Here is an 18,385-nt window from a genome sequence, read left to right as displayed (position 1 = left end):
TCCTTATTTTCACAATGGCGATGTTTCGGTATGGATTCTTATACCGTTTTCAAGCATATGGGAGGACAAGGTGTAACAGTTTATGTGCAGGTACATGAGATATGCTGAGGAGATTAACGACAATAACAACAACATAATTGAGGAGATGAGATAACAAAAACCGAAGACATGAAAACGATACGTATTGCGATATGCTGATTGGGAACTGGATTTTTGACATGCATTTGGAAACCTTCATAACAGTCAGAAATCTTATGATATTTCCATTTCTCACACCAGAAGTGTGAAATGGAAAACCCCCAAACAAACGATTTAATGTAGTGCTCATCGATACTATGGCAAAGGCTTCGGTATGGCAGCATTTTGGGTTGGAAACGTTTGGTTATTAAATCTTTTTTTTATTAAAGTGTAATCAAGCATTGCGGTTTTGTTGCTTTTTGCTATATAAACAGAGCATTGTCAATTATGAGTAGTTGTATGTTAAAGAACTTCTTGCAATATATTGCAATACATATCACAATATATGTTTTTGCATTGCAATATATCGTTATACGATATATCACGTATAGTACAATCAATGCTGCGATAAACTATGAACTTAGGACAAAATGTCAAGATACAATCACCTGTAACTGACTTTCTGATTCAAGGAAACTTGAAAGAAACAATTAGACTAGACATTTCCGTGCAATGTTACTTAAACAATCTAAAGGTTACAGGCATTTGGCTAACTGCCTGCTGCTAATTATAATTCTGGATGCTGATGACCCATTCTAACCTCAAATACCTGCTTGGTATATTTTAAAAAGGTCCTGTATGATCTGTTTGTTTGTTGTTTAAATCATTGTCAGCAATAATCCATCTGTATGGTATCAGTGTGTAAATAAATTAGGTCTGGACCAGACAGTTCAGTGATCAACATTATGAGCATCCATCCACCCAACTGTGTTTCGATGTCATGAGTCAACCATGCCATGGGTTGCCAAAGCCCTGGCTAGCTATTCTTGAAATGTTTCATAGCCCTGGAAACTTCTTAAGTCTATTTCAAAGACAATGGCTATGATCGATGTTAAGAATTCTTAGGGCTACGAACACTTTGAGAATAAGGGTCCAGCAGAAACATTTATCTTCATAAGCATTAAGCATTTCTAGAGGAAAGATTCACTAACCCGTTTGTTCACACACCCAGTCAGCTACCCACCCACCCACCCAACAAACCAAACACCCACCCACCCACTCATCTAACCACCCACCTAACCACTAATTGGCAACCACCAACCCACTCACTCATTCACACGGAAAGGCAATATAACATTGAGGTAAATGTGAAATGACCTCAAAGCGGACAAACTCACTTACTCAACCCTGCCCCCACTCACTCACTCGCAGTGAAAAGCAATATAACATTGAAGGAAAGGTGAAATTACTTCAAAATGTCCGCACTCACTTATTCAACCACCCACCCCTCCACTCGCTCACTCACTCACTCACTCTGCAACTACTCACTCTTACAGGACAATATAACATGAAGGTAAATGTGAAATGACTTCAAAATGTCCTCAGAATTCTATGGAACAATTCCTTCTTGATAAACTTGAAGCTAGAACACATAAATCTTTTGAATCATCGTCTTACACATTTCAGAACTAAATAGTTAAGAAAGGACGGACATAAATTCCATGTCTGACACAGCTTCACTCGCCTTTCTATCCCAGCCACAGGGGGACCTAATCTGACATTCAAATTACCGCACCTAGAAGGCCTGCAATAATCAACATTATAGCCACTACCGAAATGAAATGATTAATCAATGATAGGGACGGCCATATGATTGGGCCATAATGCAACAAAATTACTTCTTATTTATGATAAGCTTGAGAACTTGGAAGAGTGGGTGTTTTATTACAAGGCCCCCATCCCCGGATCCTCGTAACTTTTCGTGGTCTCAGCGGAGATGTTATTAAGGTTGGTTGACGTTGCTGAAGGTGGCGTGAGTGACCCATAATGGGCAAATCACATAGCGTGACAGATGTGGCTAGGCTGCAGGTCATGTTGGTTGGGTCAATATCTCCTCTCGGCAATGACCACTAACAGATTTAGTCATGGTCATGTTCTCTAACAAGTCAATCTGAAAGGATGAATCCTTGTGCAACAAAGAAGTGGTTTGCTGCAATATATCCCACTGTCATGTGTTTATAAAGGCTCTTGTAAATGCAGTCTGGTTACAGAAGAAACACACACACACAGTACTAAGACACAGGGGACTCTTTCACAAAGTCATCTTATCGCTAAGACAAGCATAATTCCCATGATGCCTGCAATTTCCTGGGGTCACAGCACAGATGGTATTTAGGTACTGTTGATGTTACTGTAGGCATACGTGTTAATGGTCAAATCACATGGCGTGTAACAGGGGGCTGTGCTGGAAGATGTATGTGTAGGTCGGTCAATACTTTGTCTCAGCAGACATCAGCACTGACCACAGATTTATCCATGGCCATGTTTCTTATGTTAATCCTAAATGTTAAAACGTTTTGTACTTGTAATACTGAAGTTGATGTCTTGTCCATAGGTCCTGTTTCACAAAGTCATCGCAGTATTAAGATGAGTGTGGCTTCCACACTTTAAGATTTTTCACAAACTTGACCCAGGATACAAAAGTAATGTGGGAAGTGGTTAACAACATGTATTCAGGAATCCTTTATGAGTTAGAACTCTGTTGATTTCACCAATATGTTAAATGTTTAGAACACTGTGAGTCTGAGCAATACAGGTAGAAAAGGTGCCCAAACTGACTGACCAACTGATTTTGACTAACTGGTGACACCCTTGAAGCATGGTTTCATCACGTCATTTAAAGAACATCATAAAAGCGTGGTAACATCATGCCACCTAACAACATCACAGAAGCATGGTAACATATCTCACCTGGGAAATAACATTGTGTGGTAACATGTCACCCAAACAACATCATAGAATCATGGTAACATTATGTTATCCCAACAACATCACTGAGGCACGGTACATTTATGTCACCTAACAACATTTTAGAAGCATGGCAACATTATCTCACCCAAGCAACATCACTGAAGCATGGTATATTCATGTGCCCCTACCAACAACACTGAAGCATGGTAACATCATGTTACCCAAAGAACAGCTTCGAAGCATGGCAACATGTCACCCAGAAATAATAGAGAGGCATGGTAACATTATGTCACCTAAACAACATTAATGAAGCATGGTAACATTATGTCATTTAAACAAACCTTGTGGAAGCATGGTAACATTATGGCACCCAGGCATCACAAACGCATGGCAACATAACAGTGGGCATTTGAATCATGCCAAAATACAAGACAATTACCAGATTTAACTCCACAAATATGAGCAACTAGCATCCTCTCTACCTAATGAAGTAATGTTGTTACCACTTGAACAACACATACTCATGAGAAGCGCTTCCTGTGAAGTCTTCCAAAATGCCAAATTAATATTTTGATAGAAGACAGCAAGTCAGAGGAAGGATTTTTAACCCTTCCAGCACTTATGGAGGATGACACCAAGACCCACTTCAAACACACTATTAGCAGGCCAGCCTCTCAACACACACAGACTGATGGTCAATGTATACACACTATTAGTGTGAAGACTAATTGAAACCATCACAGACAGGCTGAATCGTTAGACAAACATGTCATCAAACAAGTTTCCATAATCGATTATATCCAAACCAATGGCATCAACCCATAGAATAATGACTATTGTATAAATAGTATATATTTCAAGAAAGTTTACAAGATACAAAGTTTTTTACAGCATTAATTATTGAATGAATTGTGAAATGTCAGGGTGATCAACAAATGAACAAGTCTTTCATTAGCTACCATTTTACAAGTTTCTTTAATTCATATAACTGGGGTTCAAAGAAACACAAAACAATATGTTCTCAAGGATAATTTCAGACAGATTTCCAATACACTCTTGAAAAGATATTTTACAAACCAAAAAATAAAAAGAATGCTAATAGAAGCATATTATCAGTCAATCACAGGACTCCCTTATCTTGCTTTATTTTAAACATAAAAAGCCTGAAAGGTTAATATGATCGTTACCTGTGAAGTATCGAAACTTTGCTCTCAGTTGAACTCTGATACAGTGTGATGAACTAACTATTGATTTTCAGATTCTCACAACTCTCAACATTAATAACTTCAGATATTGTAATAAAAAGCAGATAAACTTGATGAAAGTTTCATGGTATGATCCATATTTACCAAAATTTATGGATTTTGATCACTTTAATTACCACTGTCTGATGAGGCATGTATAAACTTCTAACACAATCTTATGACAGTTAATTAGTAGTCATTCAAGCTGTAAACAGTGAGAGGAAAATGCTTTAAAAGAAATATTTCACAACCAAAAATTGGAATGATTTATCACAATTATGAAAACATGCACGTAGGATTTCGATTTGGAAGAAATAAAATAATTCAGTTTAATATTCGTGGGAAGAAAAGAATGGAAAAGGATTGAAAGGATGATCAAGTACTATACTCACCAATACGACCTCAATCTCCGACATGAGTTCTATTGTCACGTTCTTCATCCTGCTTCAAGTTTTTATAATCAAGGACAATCAACTCATTACATGAAAATTCCAATATTGTCAATATGATTCCAAACTCAAATGAGCTGAGAAAAGTAATGTCAGCTATTATTGACGACACATATCTAGATAATCGTTTGATTGCATATGTTAGAAAAATTACAAACGAGCTATATCAAATGTGTTGTAAAAATTGCTGGGCTTCACAGAGTCCAAAAGCTGAATTCTAATTCAATTTTGTCTACAAGAAAGTAGACTTCCTGGAATCAAAAATCCAGAATTTTGAAGTTTTCGTTTCAAAGAGCAAGCAAGTATCAGTCCTCCAGTCACATCTGACACGTTAGATCGTACGAGTCATGACAGCGGAAATACAGCAGACATGCACAAGGAGTAAAAACTTGAAGAGAAAACCAACAAAATCCTCCTGCCAGTCAAAATGACACCTCTTATTGCACTGAGTAAGATGTGGACTGTCAGTCTAAGTCCCTGTGCCGCGAGACCGAGATTGGATTACTGCTGATACCAAAACCCTCCCCTGCTTAATTTCTTGGTTCGATTATCAGATCAGCTTGGGCCGTATATTCACAAATATATCTTCCATATGTCACCAAAATAAGCCACTTTGCATGAAAAACCAGACCTAAACTTGAAGCTGTCTCAGTCTGTATTCTTTGATGCTATTCCTGACACTGCAGGATTAAAATCACAAAATGTCTTTGCGTCAATATTCTGACAACAAGCAACGCCCATCAAACCATGTGTAATTCTCCACAACAGACGTCACATATAATTCTCCATAAAGATATGTTCCATAAAGTCTAGTTGTCAGGGAAGCAGCTTGAACACTGAGCCAGTTTCGTCCTCCTTCAGACCCCGAGGTCCTGAGGTCATCTGTTCTTCATGGGTGGAACGATAACAAGATCCCGAAAGAAGTTGGGAAAAAAAACTGTGAATGATTAGTCTTGGAGGAATCCACGATCGAAGTTACAACTGGCTTTGGATGTTTTCATGGTCTTCCAGTAAATCTCCCGACGGAGGAATCACTTGACGCAGGCAACACCTGACATGACAGGCTGTGATTTCAACCACACTATTTCCATCACTGTCGTCTACAACAACCCCCAATCTGACTCACTCGGCAAGCCAGGTAATCTGTGCATTCAGGTAAAGATTACTTGCGTTCCAGAAACTTCCTACACTCTTTGGGTCAGATTCATATCTAATCCCTTCGAGACACTATCACATCAGCTAAATGACTCAGGTGTTATATTTCAATTAGAATGTCATTACACTTCAAGTTACAACAGATATCGTAAGATCAGTGCATTAAAACTGCAGAATCCACTTACATTTTAGTCATTTAAAAAGATTTATGTCAGTGTTATGTCTTTCGTGCCAAAGTCACAACTTGTTATAAAAAAGTCTGTTGTGGGTTGTTCATGACTACCAAGCAATAATTGCTTCACAGTTCTTTGATAGATTCCCAAACAAATTCGTGTTAGAGAGTTGGATCGGTTCCTGCGACTAGGTAATCAGTCCATGCTGACTCTCCTGCCCTGTCTCAGTATTGCAATTTCAATATACTCCGCCTGTCTCTACAGACTGCTCTACACCCACAGCGCCAAAAGCAGAGAGCGTCAATATGCTTCCTCTCTTATTCACCAGCCAAGATGATATACCTCATATTGCCAAGTCAACTCTTATCTTGTCCTAGCAGACTTCCTCCTCAGGTAGAGGCTATGACCTTTGCTGACCTAGGGTCAGAGGTGCTGCCCTGTCTGTGTATACCAAACTGACAAATACCAGATGCTCCCTCCCTCTGCAGTCTCAGCGAGTGTCACTTCCATTTGGAAATTGCTGTAATCCGCATACAAACACCTCTCCTAAAATTTTGTATTCTAAGTGTGAAAAACTACAACCCCTTAAACTACTCTCTCCAACAAAATACCTCCTTGATAGAAAATGACCATCTTACCAAGTTATTTAAAATTCCTCAACAGCACTTTTCTCTGAGTGATAAACTCTGGAAGAAACGAGAGCATTACAGAGGTTAATCAAGGGATTGATTCAATTTGTCTGGCATAAAATGATTACAATGTGTATCAACTACAAATTGCTCCAAAGAGTTAGCAATGCTATCACAAGGCTCACTACCCTTATGAATAAAACATACCATACACCAGGAAGATGGAATCAGACTATCACTTCTTCCCTCCTTCAGACAAGTCACATTTGACTCTATAAACATATATGTAGAATACCTATAAGCCCTCTACATATTTACGGTCACATGGTACTGAACATCTACAGAGACATCTGTTTGTGCTCAGAAATTCACTCCACTTTAATTCAATCAGTTAAAGTTTAGACTTTTCACAAAAAACAATTCAGACATATATTATATATGCATATTGATAAAGATAAAGTTTCAATGTGTGGGAGGGAAATTCATGTTGTGTTGTTATTTTGTGACTTTTTTATATATTTATATATGCTTCTGTTTATCACAAGACAATCTACATTCACCTTTGAATGTTATTTCTGATATTTGCATAAAAATCTATCATTTATATTTCAACTAAATTGTGCATATCAAGTCTTTGCAGATATATCATCCAAAACATATGGGTTACAAGCTGGATAAACGGTTCCTTGCAAGAAAGTTCTTTGATTTATTTTGAAAACAAATCACTGGGATTTGATGCCTGTATATATAAGAGGACTGAATTACCCATGTTTCAATAATGCTTAGATTTTTTCGCCAAAAATATGGATTACAACATCTATTGTTTTTTGCATTAAAAGATTCTTTACACTATTTTGAAAACAAATTATTGGTAACTGTCTCTTATATACTGGACAAAATAAATTAGGGATGTTGGTATTTTTATGATTGATAGCTCATCAGCATGTCATTGAATAAATACATCATTACTCATCATTTCAAAATTTATATATATCCCTAACTACTTTTGTCCAGTATATATAAAAACATATTGTTGCTGATGATGTGTTTACACTGTCATAGCAAGGGGATTGAATTATGTTTAAATCTCCATAATCTGGACAAATTGGCCTAGATTTTTTAAGTTCTCTTAACCCTAAGATAGTTGTAAGAGCCATACATATTAACTGACGACCAAGACAGTTTAGACATGTAGGTCCTAGACTATACATAGGGAACTTTATAAGACTGAATTAATCATAGTTTACCATGCTTACCATTCTACCAAGTGGCACCATAATGGCACCATATGGTGCCATGTTACTGTGGTATTTGTGCTCTGTAGGTGGCCAAACCCGTCTTCAAAACTGACTCAATGGGGGCTGTTTCTGTTCAAGAAATCCTACAACTTCTGATGTTTAACTTTAGGGAAATAGGATCCTAACAGTAATTGATGGCCAAACATGTAATATTATTGATTAATAATCTGATGAGATGCTTCTTTATTACTGTGAACTCACTGACATAAATCAGGGTTTTAGAATTGATAAGGTTTAATCTTTTTAAAAATGATTTCTATGTAATGCTCTCAGTCACATAGATTCTTGTTTGAGACACTGTCTCGGGAATCAGGGTTCCTGCTACAAGACAATTCCTTGCATTAATGTAGTAAACAGTGCGGGACTTAAAAAGGATAGCTCTCCATCAACTGAAATATTCTAGGAGTGAAAAGTCTAAAGCAGCTCTTTCACACTCTTTTAACAGGACAGGCATTAGCAGTGCCATTACTGAACCATTCTTGTACAATCAATCGGAATAAACCTGTCTGCAGAAAATTGAACTCGGCCCCGACATAATAGGAATTGTGCTGTTAGCCAGTCTGGACACAACAGGGAGTGTCTCCTGGCTTGGTGAAGAACAAGAAAAATCATGGCCGAAACCAAATGCCCATTTCTAAAATATACTGTTACCGCACCAGATTTCAATTTTCATACCAGTTTTCTGTGGGCATTAAGAGAAGAATGTTTCATATCAACTATAAAACAGATGATCTCAATTCACATCTGTGTAAATAGCATCATATAGCAATACTTCAAATTAAAAAACTCACTTTGATGTATAAAACACAAGGATATTCATAGAATCTACTTGTGCGGGAATAGTCATTATGTTTATCTGAGTGTCCAGTGCTGAACATACTCTTCAAAATAAGTAGGGGAGCTGTACTTTCAATGCACGATTGTCGAAATTGGGAGATATATGGGATTGAATCAATGTTGATACAATAATAATGGATGTTGTGTGAATGCATCACCACATGGATTTTCATTCAAAGAAAAGCTGTTCGTCTACTAGGTTCCCCTACTTTTTTTGAAGAGTATATTAGGGCTGCAATATTATGCTTTAATTCATCATGAGTCAAAAGTGACACCTTAGTTTCGATTTTGATAACCATTATCACTATTTCGGTTTGATATCTGAAAACCTATTTAAATTATTTCCCTGCGACCAGAACATAATTTTGACTCCAACGTGAGGTGTTTCTAGCAGTGGAGTAAGGCCAGGGTATTAGTAATTATCCACTGAGAATTGTTGTTGGTAGACACTGCCAAGTTAATGAAGGATTTCACAATAATAAACCATTCTCTGAGAGTTAAATGAAATCTGATGGTTTTATTTGTATGGAGAATTGAACTGAAAAAGATCGAATCGAGGGTCCAATATTGAGAATCAACTCGAATCGAGGTCTGGGTGAATCATTGCAGCCCAACTTAACATATAACCTCAAAATCACCATGTGACTCACTGACAGTATCACCTTGTATTGAATATATTATCTCCTTATTTTCATATGAGTCTCTTGCAATAGCGAGTCGTATTGAATATATGATCTCTTTATCTCTGAATCTTTTGAAATAGTGAGTTATACTGAATATATCATTTCCTTATCTCCATCAGAGTCTCTAGCAATAGGAAGCTGTACTGAATATATCATTGCCTTACTTATGTCTAAAACTCTAAAAATGAGCCCAGGGCCCAATTTCACGAAACAAACTTTTGACTTAAGTTCGAGTTTTTACTCAAATTTGAGAAAATACATTTCCCTAAATTTACAGAAATTGATACTTACCTCAAAATAGTAGACAGTTTCATTTTTGTGAATATATTGCTTAAGGTGTTTGGGCATTATGTACTTAAAAATTTGCATCTGAGTTACAAACAAAGCAGTCTCAAATTGTCAAACTCAGTTTGAAATTTGAGCAAAAACTTAAGTTTATTTTGAGAAATCGGGGCCAGGTCAGAATTGATCTTCTGTAACCAATACCTGTTGTAAGACACAACTAAAGGGGTCAGGTGGTCGGGCTTGCTGACTTGGTTGACACATGTCATTGGTTCCCAATTTACATAGATCAATACTTATGTTGTTGATCACTGGATTGTCTGGTTCAGACACGATTATTTACATACTGCTGACATATAGCAGGAAGATCGCAGAGCCCAGCATGAAACCACTCTCACTCACTCACTCACTCACTCACTCACTCACTCACTCACTCACTCACTCATATTCTCCAATCACTGAAAGTCGGCCCTGGGATATTACCTACATAGTGTCAAGTTCAACTGCTTCAATCAACCCTGATCAGGCAGTTTCTTGGCGTATGTCCATGAAAGCACAGTCAATTATGCTGCTTGCAGCACTATTATCGTATCCATCTGACTTTAGCGATACAAAAACATGACACAGTTACATTATGCGATTAAAGTACACAAATGCAGATATGATACACACTTTCTTTTCCAGTACACTTTATACCAGCATTTTTCAAAATGAACATTTACAGGCCTACCATACAAACTGTGAACACATCATCAAAACTGAACTTATATACACCAAAACTGAACAAAAATCACCAGACACTGGAAAGTATGAACACAGGTTTGAAGCTTAATACAATAGGGGGGTTGATGCGCTACATCCTGATATCAAATATTCAATATTAAACTCATGGTGACGAAAAACATTATTGACAACAGCATGTTAGTCTCCCCTTGCCACCATCTTTGATGATATTCATGCCGTTTTGGGATGCTATGATTGACGTTTTTGGATGCTGTGTCTCTCCCGTTTTGTGTGCTCAGCGAGCATTCTCGGGTGCTGTTATACCTGATATGTGAGTTTTGTTTCCATTTCAAATGATTAGTTTTCTGTTACAGGGGGTTTGTTTCGGCTTTAGAGGACACTGTGATAGTTTCTGGTGATTTGTGTTCTGTTTTGGTGTTTATGAGTTCAGTTTTGGTGTATATGAGTTCAGTTTTGGTGTATATGAGTTCAGTTTTGATGATTTGTTCACTGTTTGCATGGTAGGCCTGATCTACATGTCTGTCCTGTAGAGCAAAACTCTAAAACGCCAAAGTATCTAAAAGACATCATTTGGGTATCCTAGACATATCACCTGATCAAGAAAAAGAAGGCTGAACTCCTCCCACCAGCATATATAATATTCTTTGGGTTTTCATTCTCTTGTTAACAGTAACTGCCATAACTCCATGCCTCATAAACACATAAAGGTCAAGGTCACAGATCACCCGATGTCTACATTTGACATTCCCTGTCATTTAAAAATATATGTTCACATTAAATTGCCCCTTAATTATCCTTCATTTGCTGTAGAATCATTTAAGACCATTCTTTGGAGTTCATATAAAAATCTCAAATTTCAGCATCTCCATTCTCTAATGATGTAAATCTAACCAGGTGCAACAACTATGGATAAACTGACTGGTTGATTGTATGAGATAAACTGTATCTGCCTTACTACTTATCAGATATCCTGCATAATTTGCTTAGAAATATGCAGTGTTCATAACAAATTAACCAAAATGAATCTTAATGATTTATTTCAGAATATCTTATTTCATATTCTTAGGAACAGATGTGTTTCAATTGAACTATTTGACTGTCATGGAATCATCGAGTAGTTGGATTGTGCTTTAGTGAAATTCTGGAATTAAGGAGCCTCTTTGCCTCTTACAACAAGAGTCATCAGAAGATGGCATATTCCCTCGGCCCACACATTTTTGAAAGGACAAACCATCTGACAGTGACTAGATGATTTTTTAGATTAAGTCGTTTCCAAGATCTGTTGAAAGATATCAAGAAGTTTTCGAGCTGTGCTGCGGAAACAATCCCTCTCTTTTGAGACTAAATCCATATCATTTTCATGGAAAATCAGAAAAAGATAACCCACAAATATGTGTAAGTTGCAAAAGGCAACACTTTAGGATCTGCCTCATGTGCCTGTCAAGTTTTGCCAAAAGCCATTCAGAAGTTTTTGAGTTATGCTCCAGAAATAAAGCTCATCGCCCCCTTTTGAGACTAAGTTCAAATTGTTTCCATGAAAACTGGGGAAAAAAATGACAAAAATCTGCAAATGGCAAAAGGCAACACTTTGAAGCCTAGCTCACATATCTGTCAAGTTTTGGTGAAAGATATTAAGAAGTTTTCGAGTTGTGGTCTGGAAACAAAGACCGTGGGATAAAAAGGGTGCATATGGGAATCTTTTCTACTTTTAAAGATGATGGGTAATAAAAACAATAAACTAGAAAGAACGGATTATCTGTCATGACAGACTTCAATATTGTATGTCATAAGCTCTGGCACATTCTTCCTCATCCTTAATAAGTTATTATTGATAAATCTTACATCCATCTGAGTCTAACAGTTGTTAGTTGTGTTGAATATATTATCTTATCATCATCTGAGTGTCTGAGTAGCTGACAATAGTAAGTTGTATTGAATACATCATCTCTTTCTCTACATCTATGATGTTGACAACAGTAAGTTTTATTGAACATCTTATTGTCTTATCTCTATCTGAGTCTAACAGCTGTGAGTTGTATTGAATATATCATCTCAACACCATCTGAGAAGCTGACAATAACAAGTTGTATTGAACATCTTATCCTGTTATCACCATATGAGTAGCTGTCAGTAGTAAGATGGGCTGAACATATTAGTTCCTTATCTCCATCTGAGTCTAACAGTTGTGAGTTGTATAGAATATATCATTCTCCTATCTCTATCAGACTCCCACACAATCGTCAGTTGTAATGAATATATCATTTACATATAGACTGTCACCAATCACATCAACCCCCAAGGGAGTAATATTACTAGTCTGATGCCTGATTTCAAGTCTCGGGCAATAGTGATTTGTACTGAATATATCATTTCTTTATTTCCATCTGAGTGTCTGTTAACAGCACTTTATATACCAAGTATATCAATTTTTATCTCCATATGACCCAAGGGCATGAGCTGAAGTGAACATATCATCTCTGCGTAGATTGTCACATCAAGCACAGAGGGAAACACATTTACATTAACACTGGCATTCAACTGCGATATTCCAAGACACATTATTCTTTTCTTAAGATATAAAAAAGTATATGACGCCAGTAAAAAATCAATGTGAGGCTTCAAAAGGCAATTAAGACTACGATTCCTGACAATAAACATTCCCAAGCTTTTTATTTGCAATAAAACCTGACAAATAAATATTTTTCCTCGCTAGGTTAACTACAAAATCATTACTGAGCAGTCACCTTCACACAAAGAGCTCTGGTTCACATTCCTTGTGCAATATGAAACAACCCAGTACATTCAGAGTGATCATCTATTTTTTAATGGAATCCAAATTAAAGGTTGTTAATTATCCGTATTTCTCAAATAAATACTCTCACACGGATCAAACTAACAAATAAACACCTACCTCAGTGTCAGAGTCCATGATTAGCTAATGAAAGATTCGACAGTTTGACAATTAGTTCAGCACTAATTAAATCAATATCATCCTTTATGTCGGTAACTCCAAGGGAGAACATGACACTAGTCACACATGGGCGAGTCAGAATGTACATCGCAGCTAACTGGCTCCAACATGGCCTGTAGGACAGAATAATCAACGATATTGTCTTTCTGGTGTGGAATAAAGAATCTTATTGACTGTGGGTTCTTTGATGCATGTGCAAGTATTGTGGCTATGGTTCACCAATTCAACCTGACCATTTTGTTTCCAAAGTCAAAGGTGTAAATGGTGGAAAGGAAACAAAATGATGGCCTTCATTGTATTCCTAAGAGACAGGAGTGAATATTGTATAGGACCGGCGCAGGTGTTAATATCCATGATTCTCCTGTCTCTCAATATAAGATAAACTTAGGTATTCATTTGCACTTACATAGGTGTCTGAACTGATGAAAATATATTCTTTTCTGTATATATAAATTGTTGTCCTTCATGTGTGAGATCAAAAAAGAAAAGCACTGAGTATTGTCCATCCAGGCTAATACAGTGTCACAGCTGACAATCTTGTCTGCCATACAGCTGCAAGTGCGGTGTTAAACAACCGACTAACCAATCATAATTTTGTGTGTATACGTAAAACCTCAGTCTCAGGAAGAACATACCAATATATTCAAATCATTTCACAATAGCATGAATGGGTTTCAGACTTGAGGAATCAAACCCTGACCCTAGGTATGACAGGCTAACACTTGAACTACTGACTCAAACATCACTTCCAAATACAAACACACAAATAAATAAAATGTGGTCAAATGTAACACATACTGTGTTTGAGATTACACCTTTTAAGCATAGCAGAGATTTTAGTAATTTTCCTGGGTTGAGTTGCATCCGGGATTCAAACACACATCCTCAGAGTCAGGCACACAAGGTCAGTAATCTAACATACTCTTTTACATTTTTAGATTCCCACCAACTTCTTGACAGATTAGAAAGTTTTTTCGACAATCACTCACAAAATATGAAGATGAATGAACATTAAGACATACTGTCAGTGAAAACAAGAAAACTCCATAGCTACCCTAAAAACATAAACAGTTTCCCCAAACCTTTCACTTCATCAAGAACACACTAACACAATAATCCTTGAACCTTATCTAAAAGACCAATTCCATAAATCGGTAAAAAAGCTATTTAATTCATGTCCACATGAGCATAAATAGTTACAAAAACAAATGAAGATGTTTCTTTAATTCATCAGACCAGATTGACCATGAAAATATAAGTGGTGAACCCACACCTATTCTTCATGTTACAAAATTAAACCAACATTACCAGTGTTTTCTAACAACACAAGAAGCAGGCTACGACTTCCTGCTACAAGGCAGTGTGAATGTTCGGCAGCAATCAGGCTTGAACGTTCCATTACCTTATCCCCGTGAACAGCAATAGGAACTCTATGATGCAGTCATTCTATCTCTATAGAGTGGCAGAAGTTCTGCACTGTTACGAGATTGTGGTCCTGCCTATGTGGCAATTACTACCATGGTGACAACGTACGGATGCTACTCAACGTTCATGCTGCATCCATGCATCAGAAAATGCATTATCTGTTTTTCATGCAATATTGTACTTTGGCCCCATTGCTTGCACAGCATCTTTTCACAGTCGTTTGGGATCGCTGTCAAGTTTTCCATACACAATGGAATTCTGCGATCATATATATCTTTCATAAAGTAAATATACGCTCTAACGAAAGCAAATGATCTCATCAAAACTATATTTTCAGCAGGAATATTTAACAGGAATGTTACATTATTTTTCCAAATACATTTTCTGATTAGGATTGGTAAATATTGTTAAGTGGGAGTAAGCAATATATTAGTTATATAACAGCAGTCTGGAAATACTTCTAATCTGAAGCAGGCAAACAATAACTAAGAATATTAATAATTCACCATTCCAGACTTAAAATGATAAGATTATTATTACCCTGGACAACCCAAGCTACTTATGAGGCACTTGAAGGTTAATAGTTACATGAATTATCCCACCTGGTACCCATTGTCTGCTGGGTGGACAGGGACAGTTTTGAATAAACTCACTTGTCTAATGTGTACTCACATGTATTTCATGTGCTACACTGTGAGGCAAGACTCATGTCCCCGACACTCTCAGGGGTCAAGCTGCCAAACATGGTCACCCTTTCAAGGACTCTCCATGCCCAATGTTGCTTAACTTCAACTGACTTGTGACCTGTGATCTATTCACAGGACCATACACCACAGCAAGTGATCAACAGCATGAGCATGAAGAGATACAATCAACTCGGTCAATGTATAATCATCTCCAAACCTGTATTGTAAAATGAGTATATTCACATTGTTGTTTGGTAGTTTTGTAAAACATGTAGTGTAGTTTTATGAAAAAACACTTACATTGTCCTTAAGGATATTTCATATTTAGCAAATTTTTGGGAATTCTGACAGGATCAGTTTGAAGGTTATTGTTCCTATTCAAGGTTTACATATGCAATCTACAATACACCAATGGTATTTGTGTACTCAACACCTTTCTCATGTATGTATTCTTTGACATCAACGCCGCCATATAGCTGGAATTATGCTGAATGCGGCGTAAAACTACACTCACTCACTCTTTGACATCAGTTTGTTATACCATACATATCACAAACAGAACAGCCTGAGGAAAACATGACCGGACAAGTGCTGACTTAAGCTCAGAGTGAGTTAGCCTTACGACGGTCTTAACAATATTCGATCAACATCACTGTGGGGAACACCAGAAAGAGGCATCTCATGTTGTACCCATGTAGGGAACGGAACCCAGGTCTTCGTCACAGACTTCAGGCTGAACCAGAATGATAAGGTACTAGCTTGGAGCAGTGATGTTGACGACTTCATTCAGTGACTGAATGACTTCCTGGTTATGTCATGAAGATTTACTAAGTACGAATGGCACTGTTGTAATGTGCTATGTCATCAGTACCAAACCTAAAACTTTAGACATACTTTCATATTGATCAACAAGGTAATTAGGCATGGTTTCACTGGGTGTAAGATGGTTTCAACTCAAGCCCTGTCATATATGTTACTCAACAAATAATAAACTGATGACTTGACTTATACAAAAGCTAAATATATGCCTTGATAAGTAAATGTATGACTGTATGAATGATGAAACAAGGAACTCTAAATGTCTAAATGTATGATTTTAAAAAGTCTTAAAGCATGATGAGACTAGCGTAACATGTAAAGAGACATTTGAATATTGACTTCAGGAGTGAGTGAGTGAGTGAGTGAGTGAGTGAGTGAGTTTAGTTTTACACTGCACCCGGCAATATTCCAGCTATCTGGTGGCAATCAGTAAATAATCGAGTCTGGAGCAGACATTCCAGTGATCAACAACATGAGCAATTGGGAACGTGTCAATGACGTGTCAACCAAGTCAGTGAGCCTGACCACCCAGTCGCCTCTTATGACAAGCATAGTCGCCTTTTATGGCAAGCATGGGTCTATGACTTCAAGAAAGACAAAAAGGGTGAGAGAAAGAAAACAATGGTAATGGCATACAGAAACCAAACATGTAACTTTAAAAAGATTAAAACTATGACTAAACGAACATGAAACCTGGCATAAAATTAAAAGTAGCATGTTCACATGTACATGGATGTACCCTTGAAATACTGAGAGAAGGAACTCACATACCGCCATGTTAATCCTGGACGCAACTAGAACGATGTAGTCCCATATCAACACAGGAACTTAATTGTAACTGAGCATTACGGCAGCAAACGAGGGTTCCAATCAATGACCTTTAACTTCTTGTTCACAGAAAAACATATTTTGATCGTGCCATTATGTAACAGTCACTATATGACGATTTATTGCAATTTCTTTTTGATCTACAGACTAAAAATTGATCAATGGATGGGCCCACAGATGCCTAATTTCAAACTAATCATTTTCCTTTGAATGAAGAGAAATTTTGGAGCTCTTATCCCTTTTGTTAGAAAGGGATTGAGTGGACAAGGTTCAATAGCAATTGTAGAAATGGCATAAAGGTTATTAATCACCATGTAATTGCTAGTGGAAAATCCATTTAACAGTCTAGACCTGTTAACAGGTACATTACGACATAGGAGAAAAGTAATATGTTCCAGAAACTAGCTATTAGTCAAAATAGTCATTTTCTATCGCAAGTCTGAATCAGGAAAAAAGCTCATTCCTATACTACAATCTTGCAGACATTGTGGAAAAAATATCAGGATTTATTGGTTAACTTGGGTAACTTTACCTTATGAATTTTTTTTTCTAACTAATATTGAATCTTGTTGATTAATAACACTTTTAAAGAAAAATGTCATTTTTATGCTACTGCTTCAGAATTTTGTTCATATATTAAACGATTAGAAAAACAGCAGAAATTCTTTGGAAATGATGTTGACAGTAATTAAACGGCAGACGTGCCTAAGAAACTTCTAGTTGGTTATGTGAATAGAAAGTATCGATTCAACCAAGTATCAGTTTCACAGCAAATGTTAGTGTAGTTTCAAACAAAATGTCTCGACAACTCCAGGTAAAAGGTTTTCAACATCAATAATTAAAAGCACAACATAAGCACACCTGCCACTTTACCAGACAGGTAGAAATACCTGTAATTATCTCACCTGTGCCAGTAGTTGAGTACCAAGGGTATCGCCACATATAGTCAGCTCTGTGTTGAAGACAAACAGCGAAGAGGACATGGTTGATGCCCTGCCACTAGGGGGCATGATGCTGTCCGAATCCCCGTACATAGTTCGTCAAATTCCCAACTTCACTTCATCTGTATCATTAACACAGCAACGCAATATTCCAATGCAACAGACAGAGGTTCCTCAGCTTTGAAAAGCTGCACAATTTTTCAGTTGAGTGAATCGTTCTATAGTGTGATCAATATCATTGAAGCAACTCAGCAAATCTCCAATTGTCGTCAGCATGCGTGCAACTCGCCTTT

General features: G+C 37.1%; 1 protein-coding gene across 1 annotated transcript in view; it reads right to left on the bottom strand.

Annotated features, from left to right (window-relative positions):
• LOC137284779 (rhomboid-related protein 2-like) overlaps positions 1 to 18,185 on the bottom strand; it is a 104,063-nt gene extending 85,878 nt beyond the window's left edge. Inside the window, exon 1 of the mRNA XM_067816758.1 lies at positions 18,057 to 18,185. Coding sequence (XP_067672859.1) covers positions 18,057 to 18,185 — 129 coding nt within the window. The remainder of the gene's footprint in view (positions 1 to 18,056) is intronic.
• Between the last annotated feature and the right edge of the window lie 200 nt (positions 18,186 to 18,385).

The sequence above is a fragment of the Haliotis asinina genome, chromosome 5 (genome assembly GCF_037392515.1).
Source record: "Haliotis asinina isolate JCU_RB_2024 chromosome 5, JCU_Hal_asi_v2, whole genome shotgun sequence".
Classification (NCBI taxonomy): domain Eukaryota; kingdom Metazoa; phylum Mollusca; class Gastropoda; order Lepetellida; family Haliotidae; genus Haliotis; species Haliotis asinina.
The sequence above is the reverse complement of the archived record's forward strand: the minus strand, read 5'-3'. Positions and strand labels throughout refer to the sequence as shown.